Here is a 16,148-nt window from a genome sequence, read left to right as displayed (position 1 = left end):
CAACGAATCTAATACTATACCAATTATCAGAATTATTCTTTAAACGTCTTTACTTTCTTTTGCTGCAAACTGAGGAATTCTTGTTTTGTCTCTTTGAGGGAAAACCTTACATTTGTGATTTGTTTTGTCTTTATTATCTATCACAATGTTTTCAGGTGTTTGCCACTGATAACATTGTCTCTGAATAAGGAAACTCCATTACTAAAACAGAAATTGCTTGCTAAACTCAGCAGGTCTGGCCACATCTACGGAGAGAGAAAGCAGAGTTAATATTTTGGCTCCATTGGCCATTCTTCAGGCCTGGTTACTGGACTTGTAACATTAACTCTGCTTTTTTTTGTCAGATGCCAACAGACCTGTTGCGTTGCTCTGGCAATTTCTGGTTTTGTATGTTGCTAATTTCTAGCATCCGCAGTTCTTTGTTTTATTTCCTTCCTAAAAGCCTGTCTCTCTATCATTAAGAATCTAATTTAAACCTATCCTTGTCACCAAATTTTCTGGTAATTTGCCCTAAAATATCCTTTAGATCAGCGGCAATTACCCATTGTCTGATTTCACACCTATGAAGAAACGTGAGTTATTTTATTGGGATAGAAGTGCTATACAAATGTAATTTGTTGTTATAAGAAGTTGCTGAATGCCCTTTAAACCTGTGTGCAATTCCTAACAAGCCACCACCATAAATTATGCCCATCCGATTCAGATGAGTCCAGCACAGACCAAGAATCCAATTTTGGCATTAGCAGTTCGGGCATTCAATGCATTTTTTAACTGAGGCAACTAAGGAATACCTATCTAGGTCTTCTGTAAGATGAAATGTGGGAATTGTTTGTCCCTCTTTAAAATTTGTGGCCCTTCTGGGAGTTTGTAATTAACTGTGTTTTGCTTCTCTGCGTTTTCTTTGCTATCCACCAGGGTCACCCAGCACTTGAAGCTCTCTTGTGGAAATGTTGTCTGAGAGGAGCCTCAGCTCATTGTCCACGACACTGACAACTGTGTGGAACGTACCAATATCGAGCAGTCGATCTCCGGGTCTGTTCCATTTCCAGCCCTGGAACTGTTGGTGTTCACTATACTGTAGGCGTCTGTCGTGGAAGACGACCCTTACTATACTCTGCAAAAACAGAAAAGTCAAAGTTGGCTGCTGGAAGGGAGACAGAATTCCAAACAGTTTAGGGAATATGTCTTCTCCCACCCAAATGTCTTGATGTTCCAGCTTCTGCCATCTTTACATCCACCAACCCTCTAAGAACCCTGAGCCCTTCTCAGTCTGGAGTCTTGTGTAACTCCAGTTTCCTCCACTCCATCTTTGGTGCCCATGTTTTCAATTGCCTAGGCCTTAAATGCCAAAATTCCCTACCTAAACCTGGCCTCCTATGCAGGGCTTGGCGTAGCATCTTGCTGTGTGGCCAAAACAGAAACCCTGAATGTGTGACCCTCACATGGGAATCTCAAGGTGCATTGTTAGAAACAGATGATTTTAGCCCTGTAGTTTACTGCAAGCTCACTCCACTGTTTATTTCCTTCTTTCTCCACAGGTGTTGCCAACATTTTCCGATTTTATTTCAGATTTCCAGCATCAGCAGTATTTTGCTTTTGTATTGAGTAGGTTCTATGACATTGCACACCATATAGATGCATAAACATAGCAGTGCAGATGCTGCCGATCTGAAATAGAATAAACAGAGAAGGCTGGTGGAACTCTACGAGTCTTGCAGCGTCTGTGGAGAGAGAAGGAATGTTAGCATTTCAAATGTGATATGACTGTCACAACAGCCTTTGGATTCTGAAAAAGAGTCATACCGCACTCAAGACATGAATTCTGTTTCTCTCTCTGCAGATGCTGCCAGACCTGCTGAGTTTCTCCAACATTTTCTGTTTATATAGCATGCAGATGTGATATGTATGAAGTTGTAGAATGTGTTTTGACATCTATTGAAGCTGTTCCTCGACATCTGCTTGGAACTGTCTGACCCCTGTTTCAGCTGGCTTTTCTTTTCAACTCTTTTCAACATAGTTATCCCTTCCCTCTGTGTAGTACTTACCTTCAGCATCTTCCCATTCAGTTCCAACAATCCCCTTATATTTTGATTACACATCATGCGGATCTCATACGATTGACCTGAATAAGAAATGACACACATGTAACCATAGAGCCCATTCATACACCTTCAGATTTCTCTAATACTATTCTGATGTCTTTGGATATACAAGGTGTTAAAAAGTTCTATGTACCTGATAGGGCCTGGCGTGTTCTCAGATGAGACAGTGCTATTGTTAATTGGCCTAATTATGCAACATCCAAAGAAGGAAATTAACCAGAGTTCCCACTCCAGGGTCTTGTTGCTTATCATCCTGATCCACAATCCTCCGAGACCTTTGCTCCTTGTGTGCTCAAGTCCCAAGCTCTGAAATTCTCTTTCTAAAACTCTACACCTCTCTGTCTCCCTCTCCTCCTTTCAAACACGTTTTAAAACCTTTGACCAAGATTTTGCTCATTGCTCTATACTAATCCCCTTGTATGACATTTAGTGCCAAGTTTTGTTTAGTGATGCTTCTCTGCAGCCCTGGAGGATGTTTTCTTCTGTTCTAGGTGCTAGATAAATTTGCAAATTGCTGTTGATTAATCCAAAGGTGCCAGTTAAAAGTGGGTGATAAAGGATGCCGGGATTGAGATTAGCTGTGATGCTATCCCAAAAGCAGGTAACTTGGCAACACTCAGATATTCAGAATTCTACCTCAGAATTGCCACCTGGACACAGCACGCAATAGCTCCATCAAGGAGACTACAGATTTATAAAATGAGGAGGTAAAGTTGGACAGGAAAAAAACATGATTATAATCATGATTAATTTAAGAGTGCATAATATGAGTCATGAGAAAGAATGCTTTAACTCGTTGTCCATGAGGGTGATAGGATTGATGAAAATCAATGATTCTGAAGGAAATTCGGGGTGAGCATTTGAGAGAAATAAACCTACAGGATGATGGGATTACAGCAGGGGAGTAAATTGCTCTTTCTCTGAGAGATAGAGAGAGACAGATAGCGAGAGTGAGAGAGAGAGAGAGAGAGAGAGATGGTATGGATTACTGGATTGAATGACTACTTTGTGTGTCTCTTTGATGCTACTCAGCAACTGGAAGCAAATGGGACAGTTTGCCCAGCAGGATCATCATATTGCCGACTAGAGGCTTTTTGCTTTGGAAAGGAGATGATTGAATGAGGACCTCAGAGATGTGACATGCAAGATAATAAATGATAAACAAATCCAATCCAGAATATGACTTCAGACTAAATGGTAAATCAAAGTGGCCTGGATTTAAATTAGTGAAAAGCTAATTTCAAACTGATGTAAGGTCTGTTTTACATGAAGATTATAGTGGACTCTTAGGGAGGTTACTAGGGATAGGATTCCTTTAGTGAATGAGTGGTGTGCAATCATTATTTAGATGCTTGAGCTCCGATTTCTTTCCCATTCCTGTCTATCTTGCATAATTCCCCTGTTGTGTTCACCACACCTTGGTTGAGGTAAGTGAGTGTCTCCTCATGCAGTTTCACAGCAGGTGATGTGGCTGCACCCAGGACATACTGGAAGGTGATGGCACTGGTGTCATGGTCTGAAGGAAGGGCAGAGTCTTCATGCTTGAAGAGTGGTAACGGCAGCATGTCACTGAAAGAAGAACACGCAGTCACTTCACTGAATGGAGGTAGAACTTTTGCTATTTTTGTCAATATCCAGTGTAACATCAATCCAGTTAACATCCAGTGTTACATCCTTATCGATTTTATCTCTGTGGTGCAAATTTTCCCTGGAGATCGAAAGAAACAAAGAATTTCCATTTCCATAGCGCCATTCACACTCTCAGGATGTCCCAAAGTGTTTTTTACAGCTGGTGAGGCGTACAGTCATGGAGTTACACAGCACAGAAACAGAGTCATCAATCTAACCTGTCCATGCCGACCAGATATCCAAACTGATTTAGTTCAATTTGCCAGCATGTGGCCCATGTCCCTTTAAACCCTTCCTATTCATATATCCATCCAGATGTCTTTTAAGTATCGCAATTGTACAAGCCTTCACCACTTCCTCTGAAAACTCATTCCTTATAAACACCACCCTCTGTGAAAGAGTTGGCCGTCCAGTCCCTTTTAAATCTTTCCCCTCTCACCCTAAACCCATGCCCTCTAGTTTTGTACTCTCCTACCCTGGGAAAAAACTTTGTCTATTCAACCAATCCGTGCCCCACATGATTTTATAAACCTCTATAAGGTCACCCCCTAGCCTCCGAAGATCTAGGGAAAATAGCCGCTCATTTCAGCCGCTCCCTATAGCTCAAACCCTCCAGTCCTGGCAACATCCTTGGAAATTTTTTCCGAACCTTTTCAAGTTTCTCAACATCTTTCCTATAGCAGGGAGACCAGAAATGTATACTTGGTGCTAGATTCTGTAAGGAATTGCTCTGCTCAGAATTCACATCCAGCAGGATCATCCCAGTAGAGCAGAGCAAAATGCTTCAGGGATTTCCTGAAGGCATCCTTGCTGGTTTATGGGAGACATGTGACCGGCTCATCTGGGAGAGCACCGAAAACTTGAGGGAATTCATCAGCAAGACTCAAAAGGTGAGGTTGATATGTCTAGAGGAGCACACAACACCCCCAAATAGCCTGACCTGCCAAACCCATCAGGGTCATGGATTTAGGGTAAGAGGTGGCAGGTTTAAAACAGAGTTGGGGAGAAATTTCGTGTGTCAAAGGTTCATGAATCTGTGGAATTCACGACCCCAGAGTGTGTTGGAGGCTAGGACAATGAATAACTTTAAGGAGGAGATAGACAGGGTAAGGGGTTAAAGGATTATTGAAAGTGGGCAGGAAAGTGGAGTTGAGTCGGAAATGAGATCGGCCACGATCTGGCAGAGCAGATTCAAGGGGCTGAATAGCCTACTCCTGCTCCTAGTTCTTATGTTTTAATGTTCTTATGTCACCTGCTCCATACGTGGTAGAGTTTGTAGATTGTGCAGTGGATTTATCAGCAATCTCTGAATATATCAAACCAGAGTCTTTCCCAATCCCACCCAAGAAGAAGGAGGAATTTTGAAAGCCAGATGCAATCGTAAAGTCCCATACACAATAATACATGAATGACCTGATCACCGTGGTATTGATTAAAGAATAAATGTCCTGCTCTTCAAATTAATGCCATGAGATCTTTAACATAAGGCATGAGGGAAAAAGTTCCTCATTTTATTGGAGGTTGGCTGATGTGGTGCCATTATTTAAGAAGGCTGTAAGGAGAAACCCGTGAATTGTACACCAGTGAGCCTTACATCAGTGGTGGGTAAGTTGTTGGAGGGATTTCTGAGGGACAGGATTTACATGCATTTGCAAAGGCAAGGACTGATTAGGGACAGTCAACATGAATTTGTGTGTGGGAAATCATGTCTCATTAATTTGACTGAGTTTTTTGAAGAGATGACAAGGAAGATTGATGAAGGCAGAGTGGTAGAGTTTGTCTGTATGGAATTCAGCAAAGCATTTGACAAGGTTCCACATGGTAGACTGGTCAGTAAGGTTAGATCACATGGGATATAAAATTGGCTTGATGGTAGGAGACAGAAGGTCGGGGTAAAGCGCTGCTTTGGTAGCCAAGTGTTGCAAGGATCGGGCTGAGCCCACTGCTTTTTGACACTTATATTAGTGATTTGGATGCGAATATAGGAGCGTAGTTAATAAATTTGCAGATGACACCAAAATAGGCAGTGTAGTGGACAGCGAAGGAGATTATCTCAGCATAAAACAGGACCTTGATCAGGTGGGCCAATGGGCCAAGGATGGCAGCTGGCAATTAACTGAGATAAATTTGAAGGTATTATATTTTGGAAAGGCAAATCGGGGCAGGACTTATACAGTCAATAGTTCAACTCTGGGGAGTAGTGTCAAACAAAGAGATCTAGGGTTGCAGGTGTATAGTTCTTCGAAAGTGGAATTGCAGGTGGACAGGGTGGCAAAGAAGGCATTTGGTACCCTTTCCATCATTGGTTAGGGATCGACATGTCATCTCGCAACTGTACAGTACATTGGAGAGGCCACTTTTGGAATGTTGTGTACAGTTCTGGTCATCATTCTAAGGGGAAAATGTTGTTAAACTTGAAATGGTGCGGAAAAGATTTACAAGGGTGTTACCAGGACTGGAAGGTTTGAACCTTAGGGAGAGGCTGAGTAGGCAGGGCATTTTTTTCTCTGGTGCATCGCAGGCTGAGGGGTGACATTATTGAGGTTTATAAAATCATGAGGAACGTGCAAAGGGTGAATAGCCAAGGTATTTTTCCTGGGGTGGGGGAGTCCAAAACTCGAGGGAGTAGCTTTATGGTGAGAGGAGAAATATTTAGGCAATGTTTTTGTGCAGAGTGTGGTGCATGTATAGAATGAGCTGCCAGAGGAAGTGGTGGAGATGTACGATTACAAAATTTAAAAGGCATGTGGATAGGTACATGAATAGGAAGAACTTAGAGGGATATGATTCAAATGCTGGCAAATGGGACTAAGTCAGATTGGGAAGTCTGGTCAGCAAGGATGAGTTGGAGCAAAGATCTGTTTCCATGCTGTACAACTCTATGACTCTATGTCCTATTTGAAAAACACTAGCTTTGTCAGTGAGGGATTTCTCAGTGATGTGCTGGAGTCTCAGCCTAGAATGAAGCATTGTCTAGTTCTTTAAATTGGCAGAGCAACACTGCTTTTGCAGGAAAGCTCTGATTTTAGCTTCACTGACTGCTTGGTGAGCCGTGTCTGGAAACGCAATGGAAGCAGGTTCAGTAATAACTACAACAAGTAAATTAGATCATGTTTAAAATGCAAGAAATTTCAGGAATTTCTGGAGAAAGTGCTCGGGAGAAAATCTAATTTGAGAGATCTTTTAAAGAGCTAGTACAGGTATGACAGGCTGAATAGCTTCCTGCATAGCTGATTCCATGTTACAGAGTTATGGTCTGGACAGTTTTAATGTTCAGTGTCTTGTTTGTCCCAGGGTGATCCTGGAGGTGTCTCACTTCAGCTCAGTGTCCATAGGACAAGAGGAAAAGTGAACACTTAGCTACCATCGTGGGACGGTGACACCTAATTGCATGGGAACCAACCAAATTGAGCTCTGTTGTGCTGCAGCTATAGTTGAATAGCCCAGCTAGCCCTCATTGTCTAGGATCAAACAAGAAGAATGGGGCTTGGGACTAGGTAACAGAGAATGCATACAGAACCTTACACTGGTAAGTAATAAGATCTTTGGGAGACGATGAGAGACATTTTCTAAAACCAAAATGTACAGCGAGAATTGCAAAGGAAAATGAGTCAATAAGTTTCCAAATAAGTGCTCAAGGACCCATACATCTCAAATCATAATTCTCATTAATTAACACTTCAATGTGTTTACAAGAAATTCTTGATCTCTTCTCAAGACAAATTTCTTTCAACCAACATATTTTAATGAAATCTTTTGTAGAATTGTTAAAATTTTGTATGTCTGCAATTCAGGATAATTCTGAACTAAAATATATTAAAATGAACATATCTATTCATAATGCGTTTAAATTTTTGAATTTTTAAGTTTGAGACAAAGCAAATATTCCAGGGTGGCAATGAGGGGACCCTGCACTTTGGAAGTGATGTCTTTCAGATAAGGCACTGGGAACATGGATAATCTCATAATTTATTTTTTTGCTGTTTGTGTGAGCTTGCTGTAAACAGACTGACTGCTGCATTTCTTACATTGCAATTGACTACACATTGAATATAGTCACTTGTAACAAAGTGCTTCAAATGTGGAATTTTTAAACTCACTTTACCCTTAACCTTCCAAATTCCAGAGAGTGTGATCTTGGCTTGTTTAATTTCTTCTCATAACTTGGACTTTGGGGCACAATGATCATTCAAGTAAATCTGCACCACTCTCCCTCCAAGACCAATATATCCTTCCTAAAGGCAGTATTCGGGGCTGCTCACAGTGCTTAGGGCTAAACTGGATCTTTAAGTTTCATATGAACTGTAATGACAAACAATAGAGTCTTGGTGTAATAAATTATTTAAACGATGACTCCTCCACCTGCAGCACTCACTCACTCACTCACTCACTGCTGCATTGCAGTATCAATTTAAGTGATGTGCTCAAATTCCACAGCGGGAATTGAACCAGCAACCTTTTTGACCCAAGAGCAAAATGACAACCTTGACTTTAATTTGCATGTAAATAGCACTTAAAGAAATCTACTGTGGTATTCATTATGAAAGCAGAGACTTGTATTTATACAGCTCCTTTCATGACTACTTGATGTTCCAAAGTGCATTACAGTCAACAAAGTATTTTTGAAGCACAGGCATCATAATGTAATGAAATAATGGCAACCCATTTGCATTGCACACACTCAAGTCCCACAAACAGCAATATGGTAACAACCAGATCTGTTTCTGTGATACTGATTTAAAGATAAATATTGACCGGGATGCTGAGGATAATGTCCCTGCTCTCCTTCAAAATGCTGCCATCGGGCCTGTTATATACATCTGAGGGGACAAATGATTTCTGAAGAAGAGTCACGCAAGTCTCAGAATGTTTAACTCTCTTTCATTCTCCACAGATGCTGCCAGATCCACTGCGCTTCTCCAGCACTTTCTGTTTTCTCTTTAGGACAGATGGAGCCTTGGTTTGATGCCTCATCCATGAGATGTACCTTTCACACTGCAACTCTCCCTCAGTACTCACAGTTGAGATATTTGCCCTTAGTGGGACTTGAACCACAAACATTCAACTCAAGAGAGTGTAACTACTAAGCCGCACTGTACATTGTCATAAATTTTCTCTTGAAATAAATCTGCATTATATGAAAGAACAATCAAAGCACACAGTTTATTTTAAAAGATACTGAACATAGCCTCCTGTGTGCTGGATTTTACACTGAATGGATTCCTTAAGTGATATTCTTACTCACCGTGCTCCACTAGTGGTGACATACTGGTGGCAGTGCTCTGTTTGAGCTGGCCAGTAATTCTCTGTCTGGTTGTGCCAGTACAACATGGTGTTTCTATGTATTTCCAGGATGGAAAAGTTTCAAGGACAACCAGAGGTTTGCTGGGTGTCTGAAGGAGCTGGAACCTGAGCATCCGCTCCCCAGTCCTTATATTCTGCAAGCTGTGCCTTTCAACAGGTGCAGTGGGAGGAGAGTGGGTGGAAAGTTCTACAGAGCAATTTGCATGCAAATAGAGGAGAAGCAGTCCCCTGGGGCACTGCAATAAAACAGTATTTCAGGTAAATGATCAGTCCACGCCCAGTAAAAACCTGGCCCCAGCCCAAAATATTGCTGCGACAGCCTAACTGAAATCCCCAGAAACAAGAAAGTTTCAGTACTGCATTTTACAAAGAATACTTTTGGTTTTGGATTGAATCTAATTTTTGATTTTCTTTTCATTTTGTCTTGAGTTCACAGATTATTTTAGCAATATTGGCAGAGTAGCGTTTTATTTTATGCACTTCCTGCTATTTCCGCAGCGAAGCTGAACAGTTGAAACACAGTTGGTAAATTAAGTAGGAGTAGGGCAAATGTTAGTTCTTAACCTTTTATTTTGAGTCTATAGATCTACTGTCCTTTTGGATTCCTATTTCCTCCATCTCATCATTTCTAATAGGTCCATTTCTGGCCTAAATGTCCCCTGGAAGTTATCCTCTGCCCATCGTGTGTTGGTAATTATGCTTCGGAAACTGCATCAGAAAGCTTTTTAGATCCTGACTAGGACCACAGCATATAAACCAATACTACCGTGCAGCACTGAGGGAGTGCTGCATTGTTGGAAGTTCTTCCTTTGGACTGGAATGTTAAACCAAGAAAATAGAAGCAGGAGTAGCTCATTCAGGCTTTTGAGCCTGCTCCACCCTTCAATGTAATCATGGTTGATCATCCAACTCGACACCCTGTTCCTGCTTTCTCCCCATACCCGTTGTTTGATCCCTTTAGTCCTAAGAAATCTATCGAATTTCTTGTTGAACACATTCAATGTTTTGACCTTAGCGGCTTTCTGTGACAGAGAGTTCCACAAGTTCACCATTCTCTAGATGAAGAAATTTCTCAACATCTTAGTCCTAAATAATCCTTCCTGATCCTTACACTGTGACCTAAGGCCATTAGACATGCTTTTGGGAATCTGATTATATATCTTGTTTAGTGGCTTGTGATTGCATTTTGTTTGATAATGCTCTTGTGAACATGCCTGAGATGTTTAACTATGTTAATGATCTGTACAATTGAAAGTCATAATGGGCCCTAGCGCTTGCTAGTTGTCACAGTGGGTAAAGAGCAAATTAGGCTATGAGCTGCACAGTGCAGATGATCCAAATATGATTCCAAGTCTGGGCTAGAAATTGATTCCAAGTCTGGTTTTCGGTTGGCAACTGGGGTTACAGCAACTACCTGAAAAGTTAGCGAACGATCAAGTTCCTGACCATCATCCCACTGGAAAATTTTATCTGTGTTGACATGTGAGTGACGGTAGGCTTAGTCTTGATGCTTCACATGGTGGAACAATATGCTGAAACTCTACTGGACACACTTGATGAAATGTTTGAGTGAAGCATCAGCAAGGTCCAGGGCCCTGTGGAACTGTGTCTTATCCAAATGCTCCACCTCCACAAAAGTTCATGCTGGCCAGTTCTCCTGACTTCTGATGGAGCAACACCTCAGTTTGGAAATTCTCATCCTTGTTTTCAGATCCCTGTGGCCTCATCCCTCCCTAAGCTGAAGCTTCCTTCAAGCTCACTATTCTCTCAGGAATATGCTTCTCAAATTCTGGCCTCTTGGTTACCCCTGAATTCAATTGTTCTGCCAATGGCAGCCAAGACCTAATCTCTCAGACTTCCTCTGTAAAAATTCCACCTGCTTTTCTTCCTCTTAGTGATTGAGCCTTCAATCTTCTACCCTGGTAGCTCCTGATGTTTCTCCTCCACCTTGGAACGCCAATGCAAATTCTCTACATCTTCTCTGTTCCAAGAGAAACAACTGCAACTTCTCTCATCCATCCGCATAAACAAATCTCTTGTCCTTGAGATTCGAGTAAATCTCCTTTGCGCCCTGCCCCAAGACTCTCACATCCATCTGTCATGCCCAGGATTGAGAGAAACAATCCAGCTGGAGTACTTTGTGTCCAGAAAATGTTCAGTGAATAGCACATATACCTCAGGATATATTTTTGAAAATAGTATTTTGTTCTTTGTTGCAAGTTCCTTGCCATTTCCCCTCAGCGAGTCCTCCTACAGCATTTAGACTGTAGTGACTGAAGAAAACAACTCAGTACCGTCTTCTCAAGGACAATATGTTCTGGCCCAGCCATTTACACCAACATTCCTCAAGAGTATAAAGAAAAAATACTTCCCTCCAACCCACATCCTCTCATTTTATAAGTGAACCAATTGCTTTAGTCAAAGAGAAACTGGTTGACTTTTAACTGCTCTCAGATGGGCCGAGTAAGACAGTCATTCAATTCAAGAGTAATTAGGGATTTCTTTTATTCACACGTGGACATCGCTGGCTGCCTGTCACTAGTTGAACTTAAGAAGATGATGGAGGGCCTCCTTGAACTGCTGTAGTCCGTGTGCTGTAGGTAGACCTACAGTGTTGATGGGGAGGGAATGGCACGGCTTTGATCCAGTGAAACTGGAAGCAGAGCAATGTATTTCCAAGTCAGAATGTTGAGTGTCTTGGAGGAGAACTTGCAGGTGGTGGTATACCCCTTATATCTGCTGCCCATATCCTTCTAGATGTTGGCGGTTTTGGGTTTGGACAGCACCATCTAAGGAACCTTGGCAAATTTCTGCAGAGCATCTTGTCAATGAGCAACAAATGCTGTCTTGCCAACTATACCCACAACGCATATTTTCTATTCACATATGCGACATGCGCATCACTGATTAATTGCTGTCCCTAGTTGCCCTTGAGAATGAAAGAACACAGTAAAAAGCAACACAATAAAACCAAAAAATGTCCTGAAAATATAAAGATTATTGTTTGGCGAGGAGTCCTTATTTTCAAATACACTTAATTGGACATGTGATGACATATGTCTGTGGCAGTTGGGATTTGAACCTGAACCTTCTTGCCCAGAAAGTTGTCACTGCCATTGTGCTGTAAGACACCCCCAAAAAATATTTTAATCAACTTATCATACATCGTATGATATGCCTCTGTAGCAGGTGAGACTTGAACCCTTCTCCTTCTGGGGTAGGAGCAATGCCACTGTGCCACTAGACCCATAAAGCACACCATCTGGGAACTGAACCCAGTTAGCCAGAATGGAAATCTTGCACGATACCACTACTCCAGGGTCCATTAGTGTCACTCAATAGCGACATAACTAGTGATTCTGCCTGCTTCTTCATCCCATATCATTTGCACATTGTACAACCTCTGAAATATGACTTGAGTTTGCCTGCTTGGTAGTTTTCCTTGCTCAGGAATGTGCTTCTTCTGACAGGCTTGGCAAATAAGAAGCTCAAAGTAGAGTTTGGTGTCAACTCCCATTGACACCCAGTGGGGTAACAGTTAGCTGTTTTCTCAGAATCAAACTTTCATGGCACTCGCTGAATGGGTACCAATCACTGATCCTCAACAATAGCTGCCCCCCTCTGCTGGAAAGTGCTCACAGGTTGATATTTGGTGAAGAGGATGGGTGAGCACAGGACAGTAGGAATGAGATGGATGCAACATGAGACTGTGGTCTAATGTTCTAGAATGTCCACGGGCAGAAAATGGTTACTTGGAAAATCAGAGAACCTCCGATCTCAGGAGGATCCAGAATCTTCTAGAGGGGCAGGAATATTGGAGAGAGAAGTTATAATGGGTAGTGCATGCAGGATAATGATCATTTATCATAATTCTTGAATTGACACTGCTGCTACACTTCATTCTTGCTGAATAAAGTAAACAGAAAACTAGTCTCCTGATTTGGAAAAATGTTTTTGCCATTTTCTGACATACATGGAAGGGTTATTTCTATGAGCTGTCATCCCTTTTAAAAAGGACTCAGGGATCCACTACAATGATCTATTGAACAGCGGATCTGTGCATTGGAATCAGCATGTTCCATATGATTGAGCTGAAGGGTAAACATAGCAGGTATTTACATCCAAATAATAGGTATCAGGTTTTAAATATCAAACAACTGTTTCTCTAAACTTGGAATTACCATGTGATACAGCGTCATGCAGAAAGTATCACAAGAGACAGGAAAGCTCCTTCAGCTGGATGTTTAAGTGTGCAGCTTGGAAGAGATTTCCCTTACCTGAAGGTATTGATGCATGTTGTCCAGTGGTCAGCCAATTGTCCATTTAGCCAGTGTGAGCCCAGGCATTGGCTCCTCTTAGGATATTTGACCACATTGAAACTGAACCCAGTTTACACCCAATGTGGAGATTTTGCATTGGGGGCCATTGAGTGCTGTCCAGGAGCAGGAATCCACTGCACTAGCCTGAGGCCAGTTTACAATATGGGTGAGATCATGTAACAGAGACTTTGAACTGCGTGCTTCATCACAACAGTACCATCACCAATAACTCAGTTGTCTGTAATCACTCACTAAATTGTGTGATTGCCCACTGTGTCATTGTTGATAGGTTCTGTGTGTAATTGTGTGGCTGATAAGCATGATCCTAGATTCTCATCTCCATTCACACATTTGGCAGCTGTTTCTGGGAGGTGGGATTGGTTCTTGGCCTTGAGATCATTAGCATTCTTTTCTTCAGTTCCTTTTCTGTACTTCCTCCTGATGAAGTTCTCAAAAATTGTGTTTCTTGATAAAGGAGGCTCCTCCAAATCAGTTTCCTCTGAACAAGGATCTTCCATAAATTAACATCGATGTTACATTTCTTGAAAGAAGCCTTCATAGAGTCTTTGAAACTCTTCCTTTGTCCTCCTCTTGTTAAAGTTCCTTCCTTAAGCTGCACAAAGGTTTGCTTTGGTAGTCAGGACTCAGGCATCCTAAGCATGTGGCGAGCTCAGTGGAGTTGGTTTCAGACAATCATGGCCTCAACGATGGTGCTGTTAGCTGCTTCAAGGGCACTGGTGTAAGTAAGGCCATCCTCCCAGTTGATGCAGCAAACCCGACTTAAACAACATTGAGGGTAGTAGTCAAGTGTCTCCAGGCAGCATCTGTATGTAGTCCAAGTTTGGAGCCATAAAAAAGAAGTTGGAAGGATAACTGCCTTACACACAAAGATTAGGGGCGGCATGGTGGCTCAGTGGTTAGCACTGCAGCCACACAGCACCAGGGACCCGGGTTCAATTCCAGCCTCGGGCGACTGTCTGTGTGGAGTTTGCACATTCTCCCCATGTCTGCGTGGGTTTCCTCTTGGTGCTCCGGTTTCCTCCCACAGTCCAAAGATGTGCAGGCTAGGTGGATTGGCCATGCTAAATTGCCCGTAGTGTTCAGGGGCGTGTGGGCTATAGGGGAATGGGTCTGGGTGGGGTTTTTCAAGGGGTGGTGTGGACTTGTTGGGCCGAAGGGCGTGTTTCCACACTGTAGATAATCTAAATCTAATCTAAATCTAAATCAAAATCTTGCTATTAGCACAGTTGTCATGGTCATTGAAGACTCCCCTCCTTAGGTGTCCAAAGGTGGCATTTGGAGATTGGATATGATGTTGAATTTGCATATCGATATCAGCCTTCGATGAAAGGTGGCTTCGCAGGTAGACAAATGTTTGGGAGGATTTCTCCATTGATATTAATGGAAGGACAAACCAGAACTTGACCTCAGGAGGGTTGGTAGAGGATTTCAGTCTTCTTAAGGCTGAAGCTGAGGCTCAGACCAATTCTTCCAGTATGTATCCATACGGAGCGATGCATGAAGATTCTCCAAGAGCAGAGATAACATTGTCAATTGCATGCTGAAAGTCCGCGGGCAAGTTCGGTGTCATTTTCTTCTTGAATTCCAATGGGTTGAGGTTGAGTTTTCGTCCATCCTGTACACAACGTCTACATCACTGGGAAGCTTGTTTTTGACAAGATGAAGAATGGTGGTGATTAAGTAGGAGAAAAGGGTGGAGGCATATCCCTGTTTGACCCCTGTCTTGACCTCAATGATTCTGTGATATTATCCTCAATGAGGACTGTCATCGATATCTTACAATGGTGGTGATAGAGGATATTAACGAATTTCACCAAACAGCCAACCTTGAACAGGGTCTTCCTGAGTGACTGAGTCAAAAGCCTTGGTCAGATCAATGAATACTATGTAGACTGGTTTTTGTTGTTCCTGGCATTTCTGTTGGAGTTGCCAAGCCAGGCAACTCATGCCCATTATCCCAAGGTTTAGTTGGAAGTCTCACGAGCTTCCAGGAAGGATTTCGTCCGAGACTGGAAAAAGGCAGCTCACAATGTTAGGTTGTATCAGAGATAATGGGAACTGCAGATGCTGGACAATCCAAGATAACAAAGTGTGAAGCTGGATGAACACAGCAGGCCCAGCAGCATCTCAGGAGCACAAAAGCTGACGTTTTGGGCCTAGACCCTTCATCAGAGAGGGGGATGGGGAGACAGTTCTGGAATAAATAGGGAGAGAGGGAGATGCAGACCGAAGATGGAGAGAAAAGAAGATAGGTGGAGAGGACAGTATAGGTGGGGAGGTAGGGAGGGGATAGGTCAGTCCAGGGAAGATGGACAGGTCAAGGAGGTGGGATGAGGTTAGTAGGTAGGAAATGGAGGTGTGGCTTGAGGTGAGAGGAAGGGATGGGTGAGAGGAAGAACAGGTTAGGGAGGCAGAGACAGGCTGGGCTGGCTTTGGGATGCAGTGGGGGGAGGGGAGATTTTGAAGCTGGTGAAGTCCACATTGATACCATTGGGCTGCAGGGTTCCCAAGCAGAATATGAGTTGCTGTTCCTGCAACCTTCGGGTGGCATCACTGTGGCACTGCAGGAGGCCCATGATAGACATGTCGTCTAAAGAATGGGAGGGGGAGTTAAAATGGTTTGCGACTGGGAGGTGCAGTTGTTTATTGCGAACCGAGCGGAGGTGTTCTGCAAAGCGATCCCCAAGCCTCCGCTTGGTTTCCCCAATGTAGAGGAAGCCACACCGGGTACAATGGATACAGTATACCACATTGGCAAATGTGCAGGTGAACC

General features: G+C 42.7%; 1 protein-coding gene across 6 annotated transcripts in view; it reads right to left on the bottom strand.

The window, feature by feature from the left end:
* LOC125466122 (transcription factor CP2-like protein 1) overlaps positions 1 to 9,117 on the bottom strand; it is a 43,729-nt gene extending 34,612 nt beyond the window's left edge. For 5 of the 6 annotated variants that reach the window (XR_007250385.2, XM_048560304.2, XM_048560300.2 and 2 more), the window contains exons 1-4: positions 8,977 to 9,117; positions 3,520 to 3,671; positions 2,046 to 2,122; positions 1,009 to 1,114 (exon numbers count right to left, since the gene is read on the bottom strand). Coding sequence is in view for 5 of the 6 variants with exons in the window: in XM_048560304.2 (XP_048416261.2) it covers positions 1,009 to 1,114; positions 2,046 to 2,122; positions 3,520 to 3,671; positions 8,977 to 9,062 (421 nt within the window). In the remaining variant the exon portion in view is untranslated. The remainder of the gene's footprint in view (positions 1 to 1,008; positions 1,115 to 2,045; positions 2,123 to 3,519; positions 3,672 to 8,976) is intronic. The other variant, XM_048560302.2, reaches the window with a different exon arrangement.
* Positions 9,118 to 16,148: the final 7,031 nt, after the last annotated feature.

This window comes from Stegostoma tigrinum, chromosome 31, assembly GCF_030684315.1.
Source record: "Stegostoma tigrinum isolate sSteTig4 chromosome 31, sSteTig4.hap1, whole genome shotgun sequence".
Taxonomy (NCBI): domain Eukaryota; kingdom Metazoa; phylum Chordata; class Chondrichthyes; order Orectolobiformes; family Stegostomatidae; genus Stegostoma; species Stegostoma tigrinum.
The sequence above is the reverse complement of the archived record's forward strand: the minus strand, read 5'-3'. Positions and strand labels throughout refer to the sequence as shown.